The sequence below is a fragment of the Mus musculus genome, chromosome 4, assembly GCF_000001635.26.
Source record: "Mus musculus strain C57BL/6J chromosome 4, GRCm38.p6 C57BL/6J".
Classification (NCBI taxonomy): domain Eukaryota; kingdom Metazoa; phylum Chordata; class Mammalia; order Rodentia; family Muridae; genus Mus; species Mus musculus.
In genome coordinates, this window is record NC_000070.6 from 117,159,434 (window position 1) to 117,184,391 (window position 24,958).

Sequence of the window (24,958 nt, forward strand, 5' to 3'; positions counted from 1 at the left end):
CACTAGAGAACCTGGAGCTCAATGCACATCTACGGCAGACAAGCCAAAGGCTACAGCTCTACCCTGCTGAGAGGTCTCAGGTGTGGGCTTGGGGTCTGAGGAAAAAAAAAACAAAATCAGAGCCCAAGGTGGTCGCTCTGTCCCTGGACTCAGAAGGCTCAAGACACACTATAGTCTTCTGATAATCACACAGAATCTGCTTTTGTTTTTTTTCTTCTTTCTTTATTGTTAGGTACAGCATATAAATACATAAAGGCAAGAACTAGTGACTTTCTTAGGCTTCAAAACAAAAACAAAAAACCCAAAGAAGTCTTAAAACTTTTTTCTGAAAGTATAAAATCATGAGTGCTTAGACCGAGGGTGGTACTGCAGGCAGAGGCAGCAGGAAGCGGACAAGCTCCGCCTCTCTTCCAGAGCACGCACCTCACAGCGGCACACCTCACAGCGGCACCTCGCAGCGAGGTTTCCACCAGCAGTGGATGCTGAGCCAGGGATCCCCCCCCCCTTCCATGGGGAGGAGAAGAGGAAGCACAGTCATTAAAACTCCTTCTTCCCGCTCCAAACTGAGGAAAAGAACATCGCCTCTCCCCAGCTTTCCTGGGCATGATGCCCTGAGGTTGAAATTTACCCAACCTGTCCAACTCAGTTCCTAACCAAAGCCAGAAGGTGCCCAAAGTTTTCTGGGGAGGGGAAGAGGCTAGTGTGATATCAAACAGATCTTTATTTGAAGTCATCATTGGTGCCGTTTCTTGCTGTTTATTTGTTTGCTAGCCTGTTCTTCCAGTTGCATGGCTAGGCGCAGGGCCTTGATGACTTCTCGAAGGGCTGAGAAGTGCTTCGCCTGCTTAGCCTGCTGTGTCAGGGCAGATTCTGCTTTGTTCACAAAGGTCTCCAAGTCATAGTCTGGCTGATCTGTCATCTCGGAGAGCTCAAGCCAGTTTGGTCCTTGCTGCAACAACAGGGAGAACCCAGTCAGCATACACTCACCACAACACTCCAGCAAGTTGCAAACAGAGCTCAACCACCTGCAATATAGACACACAAGCAGGAGGCCAAGCCTTCATTCTGCCTCCTGAAACCCTGTCCTCAGGAAGTCCTCAGTCTGGGCCCAGGGAGTGGGATATGCCTATGATCTCAGCACTCAGGGTGGAGGATCAGGAGGTTGGGCTGGAGAGACAATCTTAGTTCAATTCCCAGGAGAGAACGGACTCCAAGTTGTCCTTGCCTTCTACACAGGTACCCATACCCACAAGAAATTACAAAGAAAAAAAAAACTTCAGGAGCTCAAGAACAGCCTAGGCTTCAAGAGACCATGGCCTAAACCAAAACCAAACAAAAGGAAATCCTTAGCTTGAACTTAGTTAGCATCATCCTATCCAAAATCTGTCCCTATGTCAAGTGAATAACATCACTGATTCTGTTCTTAAGAGTCAGAAACTGGTGGGCTGGAAAGATAGCCCTGCAGGTAAGAGCACTGACTGCTATTCCAGAGGTCCTGAGTTCAATTCCCAGCGACCACATGGTGGCTCACAGCCATCTGTAATGGGATCTGATGCCCTCTTCTGGTGTGTGTCTGAAGACACCTACAGTGTACTCACATAAATAATAATAAAAAATATTTTAAAAAATGAAGCACATAAATATATGCAGGCAAAAAAACTCAAACACATTAAAAATAAAAACCAAACAGCCAACCTTTGCTCTGACCACACTGCTGGAGGCCTCACTCAATGCATCATAATAAAATCTAAGCCTCTGGCACGAGCCGGATGCAAGGCCCTCTGCCCCACTGACCCTGCCTTTAGCTGCCACCCTGTGATATCTGTTCAGCTTTTGCTTTACCAGAGTCAACTCTCATGTATCCTGAAAAGACCATGCATTTTATTGCAGAGCCCTGGCCTCCACAGGGAAGGGGGACGAGTCTGCACACTTAGTCTTCACCACAGGGTCCTAAGCTCCTCCTGCTTCGCTGTCTGCCACTGTCAGGGCATGCTTCCTACTTCTCCCACAGCATCTCCCTTGGCTGGGAGTGCTAGCACATGCCTTTATTCCCAGCACTTGGGAGGCAGAGCCAGGGCTGTCACACAGAGAAATCTTGTCCCCAAAAAATAAAAACAAAGAAAAAATACAGAAAAGACAAAACAAAACAAAAGAGCCCCCCCCCCCCTCGGTTCTGAGTGGTGCTGGTACCACACTGCGGCTATAGCAGTCTAGCATTTAGTTCCCAAAGACCACACTGTGTCTTCCCCAGCTTAGAGAAAAGGAAACTGAGGCTCCGTGAGACCAAAGGCCTTTCAGTAGGAGGTGTTGTAGGACCATGTGTCACTACACTGAATGACAATCCCTTATATGCAGGACCCTCTCACCCCTAAACAGCAGCACTGTGCCACAGGAGAGCCTGTGTCATTAATTCTCCTAGAAGAGAGACTGAGGAGAGCTGGCTGTAGAGGACTGCCCTGTCCCAAACCAACAAGGAGCCAGAGCAGCCCAGCCCAGCCTATGCTGCAGGGATGGAGCTGAGCTCTGCAGGCTGAGAGTGGCCTGCCGATCCCTCCCTGGCTGGAGCCAGTTCGCACCTGTATGATCTCTCTGAGCTCTTCCAGGGCCCTCTCTTCCAGCTCCCTGATCTGAGTCATGGCTTCATTAAAGCTGGACATCTGGGAAGACAGCTCCTCCTCTTCCTTGGAGAACCGAAGGCCAAAGAGGGAGATAACAGTGTAAAGACCGGGGCCCAAGGTCCATCTCAAAGGCCACATTGCATCTCACCCTCCCGCCTTACATTGCCAGTCAGAGACGTCCCATTAGAGCTGGCTTCCATCACTTCTGTTTCCATCTGAACCGGCTGCTCTCCACTGGGTCCGCTGTGGGGGCTTAGCTCCTTGACTCTGAGGAAATAAGGGCTTGAATGTCCCAGCAGCCCCCTGGGCACTCACTACAGGAGTGTACCACCACTCAAGACGACAAATCTTAGGGATCCAAGGGGTGAGTAGCAGGAGCCTGCAGCCAAGGAGAGGCTGAAGCTGACATGGAAAGACACTCACATACTATATACTGGAAAGGACTGGGACTGACCTAGCATGCAGCTGACCTCCACACACATACTGTTTATGGAGGACATTCAGCTGTCCCTTAGATGCTGCCTGTCTTACCACGATGAAGGCCCGCATACCTGTCTGCGTATCTCAGCGTGTTTAAGGTGTATTCACAGGAGCTTATGCCTGGTGAGATCATGGCGATCTGAGAAAAGAGGGAATCATGTTTAGAGCTTGAGAGTCAGGGACTGAGGGCACAGGACACTCTGGCCCTGGAGATGGCACCAGGAGTGTCAGTCGACAGGTGCGTCTGAAGCACATGTGCTCTGCTAGGCTATTTGTTCCGGGGCATGTAAACTAGGGCAACTTTAAAAACCGGCTCCAGGGGGATTGGTGAAATGGCTTAGCAAGTAAAAGGCTAAATATGACTCTAGGACCTACATGGAGGAAGGAGAGTAGACACCTGTGAGTTATCTTCTGACTCTCACATGGTTACCATGGCATATGTTCATATGTAACACACTTGCACAATAAACACAGGTTTAAAAAAAAAAAAAAAAGGTCAGGTGTGATGACACATACCCTTTAATCCCAGCACTTGGGAGGTAGAGGCAGATCTCTATGAGTTTGAGACCAACTTGGTCTATGTAATGAGTTCCAGGACAACCAGAGCTACATATAGTGAGACATAGGTTGGGAAAAGGAAAAGAACTGGAGAGATGGCTCAGAGGTTAAGAGCACTGACTGCTCTTCCAGAGGTCCTGAGTTCAACTCCCAGCAACCACATGGTGGCTCACAACCATCTGTTATGAGATCTGATGCCCTCTTCTGGGGTTTCTGAGAATAGCTACAGTGTACTTACATATAAATAAATAAATCTTTAAAAATGAAAAAAAAGAAAAAAGAACACCTGTTCTTGCTAAGGACCTGGGTTCAGCTTCCAGCACCCATATGGCTGTTTATAACCATAAGACTCCAATTCCAAAGATCAGTTATCCTGCTCTGAACTCTGAGAACACTAGGTACATCTGTGGTGCACATACATATGCAAGCACAATATTCATATACATACATTTAAAAAATATGTATATTTAAAGATTTACTTATTTTTCATATGGGAGTACACTGTAGCTGTCTTCAGACACACCAGAAGAGGGCACCAGATCCCATTAGAGATGGTTGTGAGCCACCATGTGGTTGCTGGGAATTGAACTCAGGACTTCTGGAAAAGTAGTTAGTGCTCTTAACCACTAAGCCATCTCTCTAGCCCTAAACTTAAAAAATATTTAAAAAAGAAAAAGGAAAAAGGTTGCCAGGTGTGGTGGTGATGCACGCCTTTAATCTCATCACTTAGGAGGCAGAACAGGTAGATCTGTGAGTTTGAGGTCAGCTTGGTCTACAAAGCAGTATCTAGGACAGTCAGACTACAAAGAGAGACCAAACTCCACTCCCCAATAAAGAAAAGAGGCTCCCAAATGGTGTGGTACATCATATCTATAATCCTTGTATTCAGAATCACTGTGAAATTGAGGCTAGCCTGTTGTATCTCAAAAACAAACAAAACTAAAGGTTTCCAGTATGGGCCTTCATGTTGCCCAGGCTGGTTCTAAATGATACTCCACCTTTAGCCTGTCTAGTAACCATAACTACAGGGGGGCACCAAGCCTGGCTGGGTTCTGTTTTTAAAGGTGCTCTTAATTATCTTCTGCTTCTTTAATTTCCTCTATCAAAAAGACATCTCAAAACTCGGTGACTCCTGCTCACGTTACTCAATCCCTGAGGTGATGCCTCTGAGAGAAGGGTTTACAGCTTAGACAGAAAGCTCAGGGTAAAATGCTTGGAGAGGCCTTGGAAGTCTGAGTTCAACCCTCTATGCTGACAGAGGGAGAAGGAGGGAACAGGGGTACTAACTAATTAGTACACTAATAATTAGTACTAATTAACACTAATACTAATAGAGATAGAGAAGTCTATTCATGCAAAGGCACTATTAGAGAAGAGGAGAGCTGTGCTCCGGATAGTGGCAGATCTCACTTAGCAGGACCTGGAGATTAAGCAGGAAGGAAGGTCAGGCGGGTGTGGCTCCCGCCGTTAATCCCAGCACTTGGGAGGCAGAGACAGGCAAATCTCTGAGTTCGAGGCCAGCCTGGTCTACAAAGTGAGTTCTAGGACAGCCAGGGCTACACAGAGAAATCCTATCTCAAAAACCTAAAATGGAGAGAAGATGGCTCAGCAGTTAAGAGCACTGGCTGCTCTTCCAGAGGCCCTGAGTTCAATTTCCAGCAACCAATGGTGGCTCACAACCATCTGTAATTTGATCTGATGCCCCCTTCTGGTGTGTCTGAAGAGAATGACAGTGTACTCACATACATTAAACAAATAAATCTTTAAAAGAAAGAAAAAAGAAAAGTAGGGAATGAAGAAGTCACTGGAGGCTTGGAATATGAGATTCCACGGTAGAAGCCATGGACCCAGAGGGAAGCTGTGGAAAGACTTCCTTCTGTCTCTACAAGGTTCACTTCCTGAATTCCAGAACCCTTTTTCGTGGTAAGGGAGCAATGGCTGTCCTCAAGGCAAGGCTGCACCTACACCAAGAGAACAGACTCTTTCCTCCTTACTAAGATTGCTGAGCTCCCTGTCCACAGACAGGGCAGCATCTGCAAAGCCCCCACTCACCATGCAGGTCCTCGAGTTCTCCCCAATGAACGAGTCCCTCAGCACCTGGGTCAGCTTGCTCTCACGGAACGGGGTGTGAGCCTTGTTCTGTCCCAGCGCCCGGATGCACTCCTGTGGGGCAACAGAAAAAACACTGGACCCTCTCTTCACTTCTTAGGCAGCCTACTCTCTCCCTTCCCAACTAGCTGCCAGGCTCCACTAGCACCGGCCTGCTACCTTCAGAGCCAGGAGAGACTTGTTAATTTCTGCTCCCTCCATGCGAGTCTGCCGGTCAGCACTAGATGTGTCGGCCCCTCGTTCATTCCCTGCCAGATCCACCAAAGAGAATTTGCCATGTAATCTCCCTTTAGTTCGAAGAAGAATCTGGAAGCAGGCGTGGGAGCGGGAGGAATTGGAGTTGGCAAATGTTTGTCCAGAAGTCCTATTAAAAGGAGGGAAAGACAAAGGTTATAAAGTTCTGGGGCCACTGTCCCCAGGGAACCCCCAGGTCTACACTAGCCTAGGCCCAGCAGTGAAACCTATGGTAAAGGAAGGATACGGATCAGGATCCTAACAAGTCCCGTCCGTGTCTTCCCTCTCGAACGTCTCCTTTGTCTTAACCTAGTATCTTCCAGGCAGTCAAATCAGTACCTGAGTCTGTGCTGGGGCACTAGCCAGACCTCAGGCTCATGAAGATGGAGAGGGGCTGACGGCCACAAGGAAAGGGGGCTAGGTACCTGTGCAAACTTGAGGGCTCTTGTGTGGATGGAGCTCTAGCAGAGCTCCTGCCTCACATGCAAAGGAAGGCTCTGGGTTTAATCCTCAGCACAGAGAGGAAGAAATCTGAACCCCACAACTGCCCAGTGCCCCACTGTATGTGTCAGCACAGGAGGGTGCTCATTTACCTCTGGCCCACAACAGACTCAGGGCTGCCCACTTCTTCCACAAGGGAAAACAAGAAGCTCACAGATCCCGGGCAAGAATGCCTGTCAGTAAAGCCTGCTCTAAGTCTGTCCTTGAGACCTTCTGGGATTATCTGCTCTACGAGGTCCCTAGGGCAGAGGCCCTCACAGCTGCTGTGCTGACTATGAGAAAGAGATGACGTCTCCTGCTCATGCTGTTTCTGCATCTGAGACGTCATCACCTGAACCAGGAATTACAAGTAGTTCCCTCCCTTGCCAGAACTCTGACCTGCAGGCACTGCCCATGTTGATCATCTTGATGACATCATCAGCACAGGTGACCAGGTACTCCTGCAGTCCCACAACCTGCACCTGCTGCCTGCTGTCCTCCAGCACACGTAACTTGGCCTTTTTGTTGAGCAGATCAAACACCTGTGCCAGGCAGAGAGCATAAGCTTAGTTCCATAGGTGCTGGGTACCCTGCTCCTGCAGAGCTGGCCCCAGCCTGCTCAGGTAACAGACCTAGCAAGTGAACCCATTTCCATGACTCACATAAATGCCACTGTTTTACTAGCTGTACCAATCTGAGCAAGTTACTGAACCACTCTAGCCTGTTCCGTCTATAAAGCTGAGACTACTAAAAGCAAACAAACAAATTCAAAAAGCTAACTACAACAGCAGCCGACCACGTGGTGGTGCTGCATGCCTTTAATCGCAGCATTCAGGAGGCAGAGACAGGTGGATTGCTGAGTTCGAGGCCAGCCTGGTCTACAGAGTGAGTTCCAGGACAGCCAGGGCTACACAGAGAAACAAACAAACAAAAGGGCGGCTGGCACACAAGGTTTTAAGTCACTTTACCTTCCCATTGTAGATCTCGAAGAATGTCACATAAACTTCCAGGTTTAAGTTCCGGTACCGAGGCTGGTTCTTCAGAAGGAAGACATCCCGGGCTGCAAGGAAGAGCCTCCCTCAGTAAGCAGCTTGCTGTCCATACCCAACCCCAATGTAGCCAAACAGTTTACTCACAAGCCATGGCGTAGATCCCTTTAGATGCGTTCTGACTTTTACCAGACAGATCTCCACCCATTGTCTGCAAAGGGAAACCGCATGTGACACAGCCCAGTAGAACACAGTGGCCCATGCCAGAGTCAGGAGGATGGACCTATCTAAAGCCCCTCTCTGCATCTGGCATGGCAAATGCTAGTTGACTGGGCATCTGTCTTCCTTCTCAAGAACTTAGTAAAGCTTTCTCTCCTGACTGAAATACTCACATGTGTCTTCCCACTGCCTGTCTGTCCATAGGCAAAGCATGTTGCTTTTCCCCCTTCAAAAATCGTCTGTACCAGTGGCCTTGCTGTGAACCTAGGAGAAAAGACAGTGTGGAGGAAGTGCATCTGTGTAGCTATCCCTTAGAGTCCAAGAGGTACTGGCTACGGGAACCCCCGGACACTCAGCACATGGCTGCTGGTAAATCACTTCCCTTTCTTTTCTTTCTTTCTTCTGGGCAGAACCCAGGGCCTAGCATGCTGAGCAAACACTGTCACTGAGTTGACTCTTACTCAGGTCCATTATCTAAACTGGCATCATGTTTGCACAGTACTTACATACACTATTACATATCTCTAGATTATCTATATCCTAATAAGATAGAAAGATGATATATTCCTTACACTCTACTGTTCAGGGGGAAAAATGAAAAGAACTATGTTTAGGACAAACGGTTCTTTCTAACTTTTCAATTCCATGTATTTCTCTGTGTGCACATGGGTTGGTGACCTGGTGTGACACATGGCAAGGTCAGCAGACCACGTGTGGAAGTCAGTTTTCTCCTCCTGCCACCCTAACCTGGGGCCCCGGCTTAGGTCGCCAGGCTTGGTAAGCCGTCTCACAGGCCGCTCTTTCGGAAGTAAGTATTTTCCCTTTGTGGTTGAGTCCACAGCAACTCGAGAACATGAAGGAAAAACTGCAAAATGTGCTCTCTAAAACATGGTCCTTTGTAGAGCTCCAAGTCTTTTTGTTTGGTTCATTTTTTTAAGACAGGGTTTCAGCTGGGCAGCGGTGGTGCACACCTTTAATCCCAGCACTTCGGAGGCAGAGGCAGGCAGATCTGAGTTTGAGACCAGTCTGATCTACAGAGTGAGTTCTAGGACAGCCAGGACTGTACGGAGAAACTGTCTGGAAAAACAAAAACCAAACAAACAAAAACCAAAAGACAGGGTTTCTCTGTACAGCCCTGGCTGTCCTGGAACTCTCTGTAGACCAGGCTGGCTTCCAACTCAAGAAATTAAAGGAATTAAAGGTGTGACCACCACTGCCTGTCAAGCTGCAAGTCTTTTTTTTTTTTTTTTTTTTTTTGAGAAAGGGTTTCTCTGTATAGCCCTGGCTGTCCTGGAACTCACTCTGTAGACCAGGCTGGCCTCAAACTCAGAAATTTGCCTGCCTCTGCCTCCCGAGTGCTGGATTAAAGGCGTGCGCCACCACACCCGGGTCAAGCTGCAAGTCTTAATTCCTTAAGTAGAGCATTCCTCTCAAGGTCTACCCTGATCCATCCCACTAACCAATCTGTACTACTAGCTAAATAAAAGGGTGCAGGCAGTGTCCAACTCACCTACCAGGAACAAGCTGATGATCCAGACTTTAAGCCAAACAGCCCCTCCTCTGACCCCACTGCTCAGGATGTATTACAAAGGGCAAAAGAAAACCAGGCCGAAAATATGTCGTATGTGAACTACATAGAATGTCTGTCATAATTAGGATCTCACACTATAGCCTAGGCTGGCCTTAAGTTCCAAACCCTCCTGTGTCCGTTTTTTGTTTTGTTTTGTTTTTTCGAGACAGGGTTTCTCTGTATAGCCCTGGCTGTCCTGGAACTCACTCTGTAGACCAGGCTGGCCTCGAACTCAGAAATCTGCCTGCCTCTGCCTCCCGAGTGCTGGGATTAAAGGTGTGTGTCACCACTGCCTGGCCAATGTCAAGACCTATTACCTCAGCTTCCCCAGCACCAGAAGTGTAAGACTGCACCTCCAAACCTCTTTTAAAAAAAAATGTCTGACAAACTCAAAGCCTTGAAGGCTGGGGCTTAGCTGATAAAAAGTGCTTTCTGTCTAAGTCTGCACTCGTGGAAGGAGAGCTGACCTCTCAAAGCTGTCCTGACTTCTACACACACACCATGGCACAACCATGTCCATTTTCTCCTCATGCATCCACACAAACACACCCCACCACCAACCCCCTCCCTGAAACCTTCACTGTGAATTAAATGCTGGGACGGAGAGATGGCTCAGACATGAAAGACTAAGCTCACAACCAAAGATGTAAGCTTAGGTGCTGAGTGGCACACTGCACCGAGTAGATCTGAAGATACCTGAGGCTGCTAAGCTCATGTGGGTCATGAGGTAGCTGCATAAACCATTGGAAAGTGTAATCTCAGCACTTGGGAGACTGAGGCAGGACTGCTATGGTTCAAGACCATGTGAGCGAGCAGCACAGACAGGTCTAGGATAGCCTGGGCTACAGATGAGCTCTTGTCCCAACAAAACATCGAAGAGAACTGCTGGTGCCTACCCATGATCCTCAGTGCAGTGGTAATGTCTCACTCATGAGTCATCTAAGGCTGGGCTGCTATAGCTTAAAAGGTGACATGGCAGGTCCCAAACAAGACCTCACAGTTAGAGGGGCCAGTGCTCCTGAATCAGAGAGCTAACCCAGTAAAACTCGACAGATCAGGGAGGAGTTCGACGTCCGCTGTCAGACAGAGAGAGACTTGGGGGAGAAAGTGGCATGAGGAGGATAAGCGAGAGCACAGGGCTCACCTGTAGACAACTTCATTGGAAGCTGTCTCATCAAATGCAAAGTCAAAGCAGAAAGCTTGGTTCTCCAGGTACTTCGTTAAGTCCACTTTTAACTTGGGTTCATGCACCAGGAGGAGACACTTGCTGGGAACAGAAATCACATCGATTTCTTTCTTGGCCAGTTCTGCAGAAGGAGAAGATTTCAGGGGCTGCTCTCTGAACACAGGACCTTCCTCTCAGTCAGCCCTCTGCTTCTGACTCAACAGCTCACCTTGTTTATTCAGTGGGCGTTTCCTGACACAGACACAGATCCTGTGCTCTTCGATCTGCAAGAGAATGAGGGAGACAGCCAACGGGAGGTCAGAACAGTACCAAAGCAGAGTTTATCCACAACCCCTTTCTTGGCTCTAGCAAGGGACAAAGAAACCTGATACTAGAACCCTGTTAACCACTCTAGGGGACAAGAAAGTCATTCTGAATGGCCCTCGTTCTCTTACTCCATGGCCTTCAAGGATTCAGCACTACTCAACTAGCCCTTAGCAGTCAGGCCAGCCTAAAGCAGAGAGCGAGTGCCTCATCTGAGCCTTAACTAATGTTCTCCCCTAAAGTATTTAAAAACAAACAAAAAATCTAGCTGCTGAGATGGCCGGGTGGGCAAGAGCTCCTTTGCCAAGCCGGATGACCTCAGTTCCATACCTGGAACCCACAAGACAGGAGGCCCAACTCAGTAAGCTGTTCCTGACCTTCTCCACGGCATGGCCACACAGGTGCAATACCCCCAGAATTTTGTTTGGTTTTTGGTTTTTATTTTTTTAGAGAATTATTTGTTTATTGTATTCTATTGTATGAATACATTGTTGCTATCTTCAGACACACCAGAAGAGGGCATCAGATCCCATTATAGATAGTTGCGAGCCACCATGAGGTTAGTGGGACTTGACCTCTGGAAGAGCAGCCTGTGCTCTTAACTGCTGAGTCATGTCTCTAGGCCTTGCTTTGTTTTTTTAAGGCAAAGTTTGACAGCATATACCTGTAATCTCACCATACATTGAGACTCTGTCTCAAGAAGGGGAAAAAAATCCAGCCAAACAAACAAAAACCAGCCTGGGAGATGGCTCAGCAGATACAGGCAGTCAGGACACCAAGCCTGAAGACCCAAGTTCAATCCCTGGCACGTGCACACGCGCACCCGCACATACACATACACACACACACACACACACACACACACACACACACACACACACACGTTAGAGAACTGAGTCCTGCAAGCTGTCCTGTCATCCATATGGGAGTGAGCACAAGCACCCTGCCAGGGGAAACAAAGCTAATTTAAGGACATTGTTTACTGGGTGTTCTGCCATGTCACTGTAATTCTAGCACCTGGGAGACAGGCAAGCAGATTTGTGTGAGTTTAAGGCAAGTTTAGTCTACACAGCAAGTTCTAGGCCAGGCAGTTCTAAAGTGTGACCCTTTCGTTTTTGTAAATATGTAAGAGTGCCGGCCTGTACATGTCTGTGTATCACATGGGAGCAGTGCCCAGGAAGCAGGGGATTTACAGCTGGTTGTGAGACACCTGTAGGGAATCGAACCCCGGTGTTTTGGGAGAACAAGTACTCTTAACTGTTGAGCCATTTCTCCAGCCCTAAGACACTATCTTTAAAAAGTGTTGGGAGGCCCCACCAGGGATATGGCTCAAGGGGAGACTGTGCTCAGTTATATGGAGTACCAAATTCAATCCCCATTAACACACACACACATAGAAAAAGAGAGAGAGAGAGAGAGAGAGAAGCACTCCCTCAGATAACACTCAAGACTGCATGGTGATCCCTGCATGCTTTCTCTTTGTCCTTCAGTGGTTTACCTGCTCAGGGAAGAGGAGGAGACTTTCTGGTATACTCACAGGGTCTGTCACAGTAAGCGGGCTACATTCCATAGTAACCCGAAATTCTTTGATCATCCGGGCAAATTCCCAGTTTGGAAAGCTGCTGTCATATTCCTGTGTGAGGCAGGAGGGACAGAAGGACAAAAGTTCAGGTGCGGGTGCTCTTAGACCCAGAGCTACCAGGCAGCAACAGCTCCGCAGCTAAGGAGTGCCTCACCCCGGCTCCAGTCTGAGAAGCCAGGCACAAAGTTCTGAGGCAGGACTGTGGGGGAGCATAGGCATGCACCAAGGACGAGAGCTGCTTTCACCATCTTAGGAGGCAAAGCAACAGAATGGGTTTCCTCAGAGCAGTTACCCAGCTAAGGAGCCTTCTTTGCCACCGATTTCACCCTGTGATAATACAGCTTACAGGGGATGGACAAGAAAGCAAGTAGGTGTGCCCAGCAAAAGCATTACACCTTGTGAGGACAAGATGGGCTACCCCACTGGCCAATCAGCACCAAGTATGGCTCAGCTGGTCATCAGCTGACTGCACATCTGTTAGGGACCTGTGCGGAAACTCTCGACCACATCTCCCGACAGTCACCTGTGCTCGCTTTATTCTTAGCTCCGAGTTCTGGGCCCTCTTCTCTTCACGCTTGTTCTTCATTTTCTCCATCTCCTTCACGATACACGATTTCCTCCGAACTAAGAAGAGAAGGAAACACACCGGGTTCCCTCTGTCAGTCTCTGGCTATTCCCTGAGCACTGGATCTTTCATAAAACAGGTCATCTTTCTCTAGACCCTCTCTGCTTCTGCTTATTTTGGCTTTTTCCTCCATGTAGCTCTGGCTATCTCAGAACTCACTGTAGATACATCAGGCTGATCTCCTTTATAGATCAGATTTGCCCTCCTTTGCCTCCCACATTCTGGGGTCAAAGGTGTGAGCCACCATGTCCGGCTTATTTGTAAATTAGAGTGTATATTTGTACGCACGCTCATGCACACCATACATGTGGAAGTCAGGTTTAATTTTTAGAAGTCAGTTCTCCCCTCCTACTGCGTGGGATCCAGAAACAGAACTCAGGTCATCAGGCTTGGTGGCAAGCACCTTTCATTGTTCAGCCACCTCACCAATACCCCACCAGCAAATGCAAGGAGCACCTGCTCTGACCCTGGGATGGACGAGTCCATGGAGCACTAACTGGGCTAGAGTGACGTCAGAGTGATAATCATCCCACTCTGGTTTTGACCTAAGCTCTCTTTATGCTTATGCAGCTAGTTCCTGTAGAATCAAAATGAGGCAGGGCTGGAGAGGTGGCTCGGTGACTAAGACCATTTGCTCTTGCAGAAGACCCAGGATTGATTCCCAGCATCTACATGGTAGCTCACAACCGAGGAGATCTGATGCCCTCTTCTGACTTCCACAGGCACCAGGTACACAGACATGCATACAATTAAAACACTCATACACATTAAAAAAAATACAATAAAAATCAATAAATCTTTTTGTTTGTTTTTCCAGACAAGATTTCTCTGTGTAGCTGTGGCTGTCCTGAAACTCCCTCTATAGACCAGGCTGGCCTCGAACCCACAATTCACCTGCCTCTGCTCCCCAAATGGTGGGATCAAAGGCATGAGCCACTACATCTGGCTAAAATCATAAAATCAATAAATCTTAATTTAAAAAAAAAAAAAAAAAGAAGCCATTCCCACTGCACTAGGGAAAGTCCTCTGGGTTGTAAGTCCATCTATCTCACCAAATGGCTTCTAACAAACTGTGTCTTGTGGAAGACTCAGTCCATAAGCACTGGGTAACATACCTTCAAGGTAACAAAAGGGTTTGAACTTGGACCCAGGCAGGCCCAGTGTTAACTCCTGTCCTGTGCTAGAGGGCAAGCACACAGGGCCCAGCCTATCTACCTGAGTTCCCAGGGTTTGCAGATGAGGTACTGCGGGTGGAGTGGGCTTGCTCTTCTGCCTCCTCACTGACCATCAACAACGGCAATTCTGTCACTGTGGAGCAGGAGGCCCGAGGGTGGCCTGCAGTGGAAGAACAAGAGTCACTGGAGAAGCGGGCAGCATGGAGCAGTTGTCCTTGAATCTCGGGGGTGGGGGTGGGGGGCCAAGGGCCGTATTTAGGCTTTTCCTCTGCCCTCATCCCGAATCCAACCACCTGCCAGCCAGGGACCACACCTGGCTCAAGAACCATAAACTAAACATCAAAGCAGCTCCCACCTGTAATCCCAGCACTCGGAAGGCTAAGGGAGGATGATTTTTTTCCAAGTCCAAGGGCAGCCTAGGGTAAATTCTAGGCTATCACAGGGTAAAGAAGGAAAGAGAGACCCTGTCCCAAAACAATTGTTTTGAAACAGGGAATCACATAGCCTAGGCTGACCTCCAACTCACTATGATTGAACTGAGGTTAAGTCAAACTTGTAATCCTCCTGCCGCGTGAGCGCTAGACTCTCCGATGAGGTCCACTATGCCATCTTATGTGCCACCAGGAATGGAACCCAGGCAAGCAGTCTAACAATTGAGCTATAACCCCAACCCAATAATAATTTTAATTAAAGGGCTCTCTCCACTGGTTGGGTAAAGTAGATGAAGATTTTACGAGGCACTAGATTATGTTGTATGTATTAAATCCATCTACATGAAAGGATCAGGACCACACATGAGGGCAGGAAGGGGTGATAGATCATCCTTTCTGCTGTTTTTTTTTTTTCCAGTTTGAATTTTTGTTGTTCTTGGTGGGTGTGTGTGCCTGTGCACGGCATGAGTGCTCATGTGTATATATGGAGACAGAGTTTCACCCTGTAGCCCAGACTGATCTCAAACCCGTGGCAATCTCTTAAGTACTGGCATCTTAATTGCGACAACCACAGTCACTGGTTCACTGAGCCCATAGAGTTAACTGTTGCCCAAGCAGCAGTCATCGTCATCCATGTTGTTTTCTTCTCCCCCACCTTCGCCACTTCTGCTAACCACGTGGTTTCTGGGGCTTTGGAAAAGTCAGAAAGGGCTGGCTTGGCCTGAGAAGCCATGCTTGGCTCAAGTCTGTAGAGTCAGGCAGCCTCGGAGGCTTTTCCCTTCAGGACAAAGCCCATCCTGAAGTACGCATGCCGGGACCCTGGGAATGCAGTGGGCTCATGTGAAGCAAAAGGAGCTGCTGAGGGCTTACACAAGAACACACTCATCACTCACTGGGAATGGCAAACTGCTTGCGAGAGTTTGTAGGCACAGGCAGCTCCACCTCCATTTCATTCTCCTGAGCAGGGATTCGAACTTCTGAGACAGTGGACATGCGAGTGGAGCGGCTTCGAAGGCCTAAGAATGAAGGGATCAATCAGTGCTACAAGATGAGCTAAAGCAGCAGCTTCCACACAAGGCAGGCCAGATCCTAGCCACCCGGAAATGAGTCCGGGAAAGCAAGCACTTTGGAAGACCAAGAACTGCTACCCCAAACTATTTGTGCAGTTGGTAGACCTGTGCTCCTGTGGGCAAAGTTATCTCCCTTAAGAACATTTGTCTTGGGCTGGCAATATAGCTCAGTGGTCAAGTGCTAATCTAGAATGTATGTGGCCCTGGGTTCAATTCCTAGTATGGGAGGCAGTCAGGAGGGTAAGGAGGGGATGAATAAATAAATGGAAGGACCTACAGCAAATCTAAAATCATTTCTGGAGAGGAAAACCTATTCTTCTAAGTCTTGATGCGGGGGGGGGGGGGGGCTTTTTAAAAGATTCACTTTATATTTTTAGGGATGGAGAGATGGCTCAGGGTTAACGTGACTGTTGCAGGATATCTTGATCACATTGTGAATGCCAAGATTGTGTTGTTTACTGGAAAACTGTTTCTTGTTCTTTAATCCCTCTGGCTGGAGTGCAGACATACCCTTAGTACACACCTTTAATCCCAAACAATGAGAGTAAAGTTAGTTTGTAGAAGGAAGCACGCATGTTTGAAAATGACTTCCGATTGAGGGGCAGACAAAGTGATGAATCAGAGAAAGACTTAACAGACCAGGATCTGCCACTAGAAGAGAAGGGAAAGGGAAGCTGCTTAGGGAGCAATGGGGAGAAAGGGAGAGGAGGAGGAGACAGTTTGACTGGGGAGTTTAAAGACACAGGTTGAAGAGAACAAGCTAGACACAGGTGAAGTCAGGAGCCAGAGAATGAGAAGAAGCCAGAATGGCTAAAGCCAGGGTGTGATGGGCTGTCATGACAAAATCTGGGCTTTCCCCACTGTCCTAGGGTGCTTTATCAGGACTGAGACAGGCCACCTCTTCAGAAGCCCATGGACCAACTATTCGGAAATCTCAAGGAAAGGTTATAACTGAGACATAGGTAAGCTGTTACTGAACATATATATATATATATATATACATACATACATATATATATACATACATACATATATATATGTGTGTGTGCGTGTGTGTGTATGTATGTATGTATGTATGTATGTTATTTATTTTATGGGCATTAGTGTTTTGCTGGCACATGTCTGTGTGAGAGTGTCAAATCCCTTGGAACTGCAGTTATAGACAGTCGTGAGCTGCCATATAGGTGATGGGAATTGAACCTAATTCCTCTGGTAGATCAGCCAATGCTCTTAACCACTGAGCCATCTCTCCAGCCCCAACACCTGAATTCTTGTAGCTGTAGTAAGACAGAGAAACAATTAGTCATCTATAAAGCCCTTCAAGTTAGTGATACAAACATTTAATTCTAGTACCTGGGAGGCAGAGGCAGGGGGGATCTCTGAGTTCGAGGCCAGCCTGGTCTACAGAATAAGTTCCAGGACAGCCAGGGCTACACAGAGAAACCCTGTCTTGAAATGCCAAACAAACAAAATAATCTTTTTTTCCAAGTCAGGCTGAATGAATGCCAACACCTACAATCCTAACACTTAGAGAAGGCTGAGATAGTAGGCCTACAACTTAGAGGTCAGCCTGGGTTACACAGTGAGTTCCAGGACAGGCTGAACAAGAGACCCTTTCTCAAAAAACCTGGATACCAGAGCTGAGATGGTTCAGCAGTTAAGACTAAAGTGACTCACAATGGCTTCTAACTCTAGCTCTACAAGATTCTGATGCCTCTAGCCTCTTTGGGCACCTGCATTTGTATGTAGCATATACTAAAAAAATACAGAATTTAAAAAAAATAAGAAGAATCTAAAACATTAAAAAATAAATAAAAAAAAAAAAAACCCACAACTCATCAGGGGGCGCTTGCTGCACAGCCTGCTGACCTGAGTCTGACCACGGAGCCCAAGGTGGAAGGAGGGCACTGACTTCCAAAAGTGAGTAGTACTTCTGCCTGTGTGGGACCATGCCGCTAAGATCAACAAGAACCAACCAACCAGGAAAGGATCTACATCCTGTGAGACTTGCACTGGGATGGTACCCGAGCTCTTCCTGCAGGCCCCGTGTGTGTGTGTGTGTGTGTGTGTGTGTGTGTGTGTGTGTGTGTGTGTGTGTGTGTGTGAAGCTGCACACGTGGAGCACGTGTGGAGAGCCGAAGACACTCTGTTACCTTTTCTCGTTCTCCATTTAAGATTAAACTCAGGTTGTCAGGACTGTGGCACACAATCCTTTTACCTGAATTATCTTGCCAGCCCTTCACCTTTAAGTTTATGATTATTATTGTTGCTGTTGTTATTACTTTAAATTTTTAGACAGGGCCCCACTATATAGCTCTGGTTGTCCTGGAACTTGCTGGTTTCAAACTCAGAAATCCTCTTGCCTCTGTCTCTGCTAGGATTAAAGTATACAATACCACACCCAGATTATTTTTAGGGGATGGTCTCCTTATACAGCCCAAAGCAGCTGGAATTTTCAATCCTCCTGCCTCAGCTTCCTATGAGGATCATAGGCACACATCACTGTATTCAGACCCATTGATTCTCCAAATAGCCCCCAAACTACACCTACGCTTTCCTCACGACCTCACTGTAAGGCGCATTGTTCTGAGGAAAGGAAGTAGCTGAGCTCACTCTCCCCAGCACAGGACAAGTGTCCTGAAAGCAAACGCCTGAGTCATACATACACTTCTCTCAAAGGTTAGGAGTAGGTTGAGTTCTTATGGCTGAGAAAGATGGATGCACAAAGGACAGAACTCAGCTTATACAGAAGTCACATGCTCAGTTAGGGTTTCCTAATGTGACTACTCTGGCTTCCACTCTGAGCCCTAGGAATCTCGCCCACAGCAAAACCACCGTGACAACAGTCAATCATTTACCTTCTTTTAGAGCTGGAATTTTGGAGTTGACTGATTTGCGTTTTTGCTTCTGAAAAACAGAACAAATCACCACAATATATGGCTCTTGTCAGTAATCATAGCTCTATCATGAGCCTATGTATTAGGATAAGGCCCCAGGCAGACCCAGACAAAAATCAGCAAGAAGGTACCAAGCTAAGTGGCTCTTCAGGGACAGCAACTGCAATGTGGTGACAGGCACTTACCGGGACCGTTACGTTTTCCTGCAGTGGCAGACTGTCCTTCGGTCGTAAGGGAAGAAGCTGTAGGAGCTCTGGGTTTATTGCAGCCACATCGTCAATGTCAATCTGCAAGGGCAATAAGTCTGGGTGAAGGAGCGCTGCTTGATCTAAATGAATTGCTGTGATCAAGACCACCCAAGATCGATGGAGGCTTTACCAACCTTAAGTTCCATTAAAGCACTGACCACTACAAAATAGTTATTCCTTAGAAATGGTTTACCATCTAGATGGAATGGGGTTCCAGTTTCCAAGCCAACAGAAGATTGTGAGTGAGGAGGATGAGGTGGAGAAGAAAGCAGACAGCAGGCACACAGAAGTCCACAGCAGACCTACACCACTTGGCTCTCCTACTGCTCTGCTGGGCAGTGACGTCCTGCTGGCCACAGCCCCCTGAGCACTTCTTGCTGGCTGACACGAAGGAGGAAACAAGTTCTAACCAGCTGGTGATATCAAAATGGAGGGCCCCTTAGGATCTTATAAGCAGGAGTAAGTTCCCGAAAGCTGCTACCTAACCCTAAGTCTACCTACATTTTCTACTGGGCCCAGAGACTTCTTCCCAGTCACATCTTCCAGTTGATGCCTTTCCTAGTCCCTGCTCACACCCACGATGAGGTCACAATTCTGGGTTTACATCACCAGAGTCCTGTACCTCTTTAGGAACAACTCAGACTTTACCAGCATTACTCAGGTTTGAAAGAGCAGCCTGGGCTGAGGGATGGAGCTCAGCAGCCGTGTTTCCTTTGCATGAGAGAGGGCCTGAAGTCACACTGCAGCACCACACATGACACAGGGCACCAAATAGAGCCCACTTTTGTTTATATTTAAAACTGATAAAGCTTAAGAATATACTTCCCAGGCTGGTGAGATGGCTCAGCGGGTAAGAGCACCCGACTGCTCTTTCGAAGGTCCGGAGTTCAAATCCCAGCAACCACATAGTGGCTCACAACCACCCATAATGAGATCTGACTCCCTTTTCTGGAGTGTCTGAAGACAGCTACAGTGTACTTACATATAACAAATAAATAAATCTTAAAAAAAAAAAAAAAAGATTAACAAATTTTAGCTGGGCATGGTGGTGCACGCCTTTAATCCCAGCACTTGGGAGAGAGGCAGGCGGATCTCTGAGTTTGAGGCCAACCTGGTCTACAAAGTGAGTTCCAGGACAGCCAGGGCTACACAGAGAAAGAAACCCTGTCTCAAAAAACCAAAAGAAAAAAAAATATATATATATATATAAATATAAAATATATAATATGTATATGTATTTAATTTATATATTATATATATATTTCCCTGGGGCTGGAGAGATGGCTCAGCAGTTAAGAGCTCTGACAGCTCTACCAGAGGTCCTGAGTTAAATTCCTAGCAACCACATGGTGCCTCACAACCATCTGTAATGAGATCAGATGCCCTCTTCTGGCATGAAAGGTGTACATGCAGAGAGAACACTCATACAAACAAACAAATACTTTTCTTTTGTTTGTTTTTGACAAGGCTTTCACTGTGTAGCCCTGACTAGCCTCAAGAACATAGAATTCTGCCTGCCTCTGGCTCCTGGGCACTGAGATTAAGGGTATGCACCACCACAGGCCTGCTGTGTCACCCTCTAAAACACCACTAGAGACTGCACCTTAGTCACCTACACCCCCAGGCCTCCACACACTACCTATCATTTTGGAATCAGTCCAGGAGGACTTTGTGGTTAAATCCTCACAACATTCTGAGATAGACATTGTCACCTTCACTTTATAGGTGGAAATGTGACTAAGCTCATGTAAAAAAGAGGCAGAGACAGAGGAGAAATCCAGGGTTTATATGCACAGATCAGAGAGACATTTTCACAATGCCTTCCTCCCATCCCTTTCCAGGCATTTTCCTGCTGCCATCGCCTGCTGAGTCTGCTCTGCCTGTGGCCAGTGCTGTCATTCTGCCCTCTGGCTGAGGCATGCCACCGTACTGCTTCAGCTAAGCCCTCACGATCCCTGCAAGTCCCAACCTGGAGCGGCTCTTACGATGCTCACCTGTGCCATCCATTAACAGCGGCTTTATGCCTTGAAGGCTTGTCAAAACCACACCTTCATTTCCTTTCCTGGGTTGCAGATTTTGTTACCCAAACTGACACTGGTACTGTGTACTCAGGACTCAAGCTTAGGTGAGTGGGCAGAGCCTTGGTTAGGGTTCGATGCAATTTGCTCTCCATAGACAAACCAGAAATGGCTAATTGCTTCAATTTAGAACATCTGACTAAAAGGAATCCCAATGTCTCCAGGGAGCACCATTTCTTAAGACTGGAGAGGATAGCACAGCATTAGGCTGGGCTGTCACCGGTTCACACAGATGCTCTGCACAGGATCATGGGAGATGCCACACAAGCATCCTCAGAGGACCTACCTCTTTGCCTTTTGTGGTACCTCCTTCGATCCATTCCACCGAAACACAGGATTTCTCCACGTTCACTGTGCTTATATTGGCGGGGTGAATTAAGCCTATGTATGAGAAGGTCAGAAGTTATCCATGTGTCTCCTAAGAACTTAAGTTTTTTTTAAGGTGTTCTTTTTTTTTTTTTGACTGCGCCACCACTGCCTGGCCAAACTTAAGTTTTTATTCTCCACTTTGCTTTTAGGATCCTAAAGACTTCAAATTTACATTTACCTCGGAAGGGAAATTTGTTTTGTTTTGTTTTTGTTTTTTTTTGTTTGTTTGTTTGTTTGTTTTTTCGAGACAGGGTTTCTCTGTGTAGCCCTGGCTGTCCTGGAGCTCACTTTGTAGACCAGGCTGGCCTCGAACTCAGAAATCCGCCTGCCTCTGCCTCCCGAGTGCTGAGATTAAAGGCGTGCGCCACCACGCCCGGCTTTGTTTTGTTTTTCAAGACAGGGTTTCTCTGTATAGCCCTGGCTGTCCTGAAACTTACTTTGTAGACCAGGCTGGCCTCGAACTCAGAAATCCGCCTGCCTCTGCCTCCCGAGTGCTGGGATTAAAGGCATGAGCCACCATGCCCGGCTCCGGAAGGGAAAATTTAATTCTCTTTTAAAAAATACAAACAGCCAGGCAGTGGTGGCCCTTGCCTTTAATCCCAATACATCAGGGATAGAGGCCTGAGGAGTTCTGTGAGTGAGGACAGCCTGGTCTACAACGTGAGTTCCAGGACAGACAGGGCTACACAGAGAAACCCTGTTGTCAAAGTGTAATTCCACTTCCAGAGGATTTCACAAAACACCAATGAACATAAAATAAAATAATAAATTTAAAAAGCAACAAACAAACAAAACACCAAAGAACTAGGCCTGTGATGGTGCATGCCTTTAATCCTAGCACTTGCAAAGTACAGTAGGTGGATCTCTGTGAGTTCGAGGTCAGCCTGATCTACAAAGCAAGTCCAGGTCCAAGGCCCTGTTACAGAGAAACTGTCTCAAAAAATAAAACAAAACACAAATGCTAGTTAGTAATTCTAGTGGGGTTCACCCTTAGACCATTCCACAGTGGAAGTGAACAGGGAATGGGCCTTAAACCCCAGCTCCATAGGATAAAATTGCATCACCGCTCCAACAGAATGAAGATTCATTTGAGCAAGTAAGTTACTACATTCCTTGGAGGAGCTATTCCTGAACACATCAGTAAAGAGCTGGACCGCTGGAGTTCCCTGGTCCATTTTTGGCAGTGGTTGGCTAGTCCATGAATGACCCGTTATTAGACCTGTAGAAATTGCTTAATAAAGACAGATGGTTGAGCCGGGCAGTGGTGGTGCAACGCCTTTAATCCCAGCCCTTGGGAGGCAGAGGCAGGGGATTTGTGAGTTCGAGGCCTGGTCTACAGGAGTTCCAGGACTACACAGAGAAACCCTTCCTTGAAAAACCAAAACAAACGCCAAAAAAAAAAAAAAAAAAAAAAAAAAGCCGGGCGTGGTAGTGCATGACCTTTAATCCCAGCACTCAGGAGGCCGAGGAAGCCGCGGGTCCAACAAAGCAAAACAGGTTCAGAGGAAATGCATCCAATCGCTATAACCTAGCTAGGCGCACCAATAACCGCAGACGTGCTCCGCCCACACTCAGAAAGCAGGCAAGGGACCCACAACCAAAGTAGCGTTTTCCTCCTGTGTAGGGGACACCGACTGCCAGTGTAGTGACATGGACCCCCTCAGTGTGGAATAAGGGAAAGTATCCCAAAGCTTTGCCACACGGAGATTCAGATAACCATCTTGGCAGTCTCACCGCTCTTGGGTCGTCCCCTTGGCCTCAAGACCCTGCCCTCACCATTGCTGCGTTGAATGTTGATGGAGAGACCAGGAAACAGGCGTGCGTGAAGCGACTCCATGGACTCAGGAACAACAACAGGCAACACAAATGAAAGAAGCTTGGAAACCACGACTCTGCTAATACTGCGCTGTGTTAACAACGCCTAAACCGCTGCAGTTTAAATCCCGCGCGCCAGCCTCCCTACAACGTCACCAGTGCGACGCACCGCAGAGCAATGTGGGATATGTAGTCTTGGTCTCCGACTTCCGGCGCGTGGCCGGGCTCCCGAGCTCTGAGACTGATGGGAAGGGTTTTTGGTTGGTTGGTTGGTTGTTTGGTTTTTTCGTTTGTTTGTTTTGTTTTGTTTTTCTAGCTCTTGCTGTCCTGGAACTCACTCTGTAAACCAGGCTGGCCTCGAACTCAGAAATCCGCTTGCCTCTGCCTCCCGAGTGCTGGGATTAAAGGCGTGCGCCACCACGCCCAGCTGATGGGAAGGTTTTATGGCTTCTGGCCTTACCCTCCCGCTACCAGGTCGAACTTCTGCCTTTATGTAAGACTAGGAAACTTATGTATAATGTTTCAGTGAGGGCCTTGTGATTCTACAGACAGGGGTTCAAATCCTGGTTTCTTGATGATTGCTTTCTCTTTGAAATGTATACAATATTTCGAAGACACCAATTAAAAATAGTCACATGCTAGTGCTAGACATAGTGCTAGATTGGGATAGTGGAATAAACAAGACGAATGGTTCCTGTCCGTGAAACTTTTTTTTTTTTTTTTTTCCTATTAGGAACACGGGGGAAGTCATACGGTGGTGACTCGAGCCTTTAATCCTACCACTAGAGAGAGGCAAATTTGACTTCGAAGTCAGTCTGGTCTACAGCCTGAGTTCCAGAATAGCCAAGATTACACAGGGAAACCCTTTCTAGAAAAACAAAACAAAACAGAACACAAGAGAAGCGGGGTATGGTAGATCATGCCTATAATCCTAGCTCCCTGTAGATGAAGAAAAGAGAATAATTTCAAAGCCAACCTTAGCTAAGCAGCATGTTTGAGGCCAGAGTGGGCTGTGTGAAACTGTCTCAAACAAACAAACAAACAAACAAAAAAAGATGCTGGCAATGAAAAGCAGCCTACAATGCCTAAATGCTGGAATTAGCATGAATCACCATACCTGATTTTTGTCATTATTTATAATGTCTTTTTGTTTCGTAGTACTAGGTATTAACTCCAGGACTTTGTGCATGTGCCACTACTGTCCGGCTTCTAGGGGAACGTTCTTACACTGAACCACATCATTACTGCCCCAGTATGCAGACCTATGCAGACCAAGAACCCCCACCGCCCCGCGGAGGATATGTATAGTGTAAATGGTGTCTAGCCCTTGGTCTATCCAACCTTGACAAGCCTGAAGACCTGAGTTTGATCTTCTGGACCTACATGGTAGGAGAATGAACTCCCCAAAGCCTCCACAAATGTGCCATGGCATGCACCACATACACACACACACATACTAAATAAACAAGTTAAATGTAGTTACATTAAAAACAAGAATAGTGCCAGGCTTGGTGGCACATGCCTTTAATCCCAGCACTCGGGAGGCAGAGGCAGGCAGATTTCTGAGTTCGAGGCCAGCCTGGTCTACAAAGTGAGTTCCAGGACAGCCAGGGCTATACAGAGAAACCCTGTCTCGAAAAACAAAACAAAACAAAAAACCCAAACCAAAACAAATACTCTTTGTTAGGGCTGGCGAGATAGGTCAGTGGTTAAGAGCGCTGACTACTCTTCCGAAGGTCCCGAGTTCAAATCTAATGAAATCTGATGCCCTCTTCTGGAGTGTCTGAAGACAACTACAGTGTACTTACATATAATAAATAAATAAATCTTAAAAAAAACAACAACCAAGAATAGCAACAGTGGAAGGAAGGACAGGGTATTGAGATGGCTCAGAGGGTAAAAGCCCTTGCTGCTGTGCTTGA

The 24,958-nt window shown here is 47.2% G+C and overlaps 1 protein-coding gene across 9 annotated transcripts; it reads right to left on the reverse strand.

Moving 5' to 3' along the window:
- Positions 1–199: 199 nt before the first annotated feature.
- Positions 200–23,191, reverse strand: Kif2c (kinesin family member 2C). 9 transcript variants are annotated; one of them, NM_001290662.1, is made up of 20 exons: positions 19,276–19,339; positions 18,968–19,151; positions 18,712–18,813; positions 18,488–18,536; positions 15,453–15,575; positions 14,169–14,288; positions 12,852–12,952; positions 12,284–12,379; positions 10,652–10,706; positions 10,402–10,564; positions 7,861–7,951; positions 7,616–7,679; positions 7,448–7,539; positions 6,879–7,021; positions 5,925–6,129; positions 5,709–5,819; positions 3,170–3,237; positions 2,780–2,885; positions 2,577–2,681; positions 200–949 (listed from the first exon to the last, which is right to left on the reverse strand). In NM_001290662.1, exons 2-20 carry the CDS (start codon positions 18,968–18,970, stop codon positions 734–736), a joined length of 2,013 nt encoding a protein of 670 aa, NP_001277591.1. In that variant the 5' UTR covers positions 18,971–19,151; positions 19,276–19,339; the 3' UTR covers positions 200–733. The 9 variants fall into 9 exon arrangements, with proteins under 9 accessions (NP_001277591.1, NP_608301.3, XP_011238923.1 ...); NM_134471.4 differs by lacking the exons at positions 18,968–19,151; positions 19,276–19,339 and adding exons at positions 21,139–21,233; positions 22,998–23,191 and having other exon boundaries at positions 201–949; XM_011240621.2 differs by having other exon boundaries at positions 201–949; positions 18,909–19,151; positions 19,276–19,341.
- Positions 23,192–24,958: the final 1,767 nt, after the last annotated feature.

Coding starts and splice junctions, on each gene's coding strand:
- Kif2c (NM_134471.4), bottom strand. CDS start 23,058: ATGGAGTCGCTTCACGCACGCCTGTTTCCTGGTCTCTCCATCAACATT. Junction 12,953..14,168: donor TGCAAACCCTGGGAACTCAG/GTAGATAGGCTG, acceptor TTCTCTTCTTAG/TTCGGAGGAAATCGTGTATC. Junction 3,238..5,708: donor AGAACTCGAGGACCTGCATG/GTGAGTGGGGGC, acceptor CTCTTTTCTCAG/ATCGCCATGATCTCACCAGG.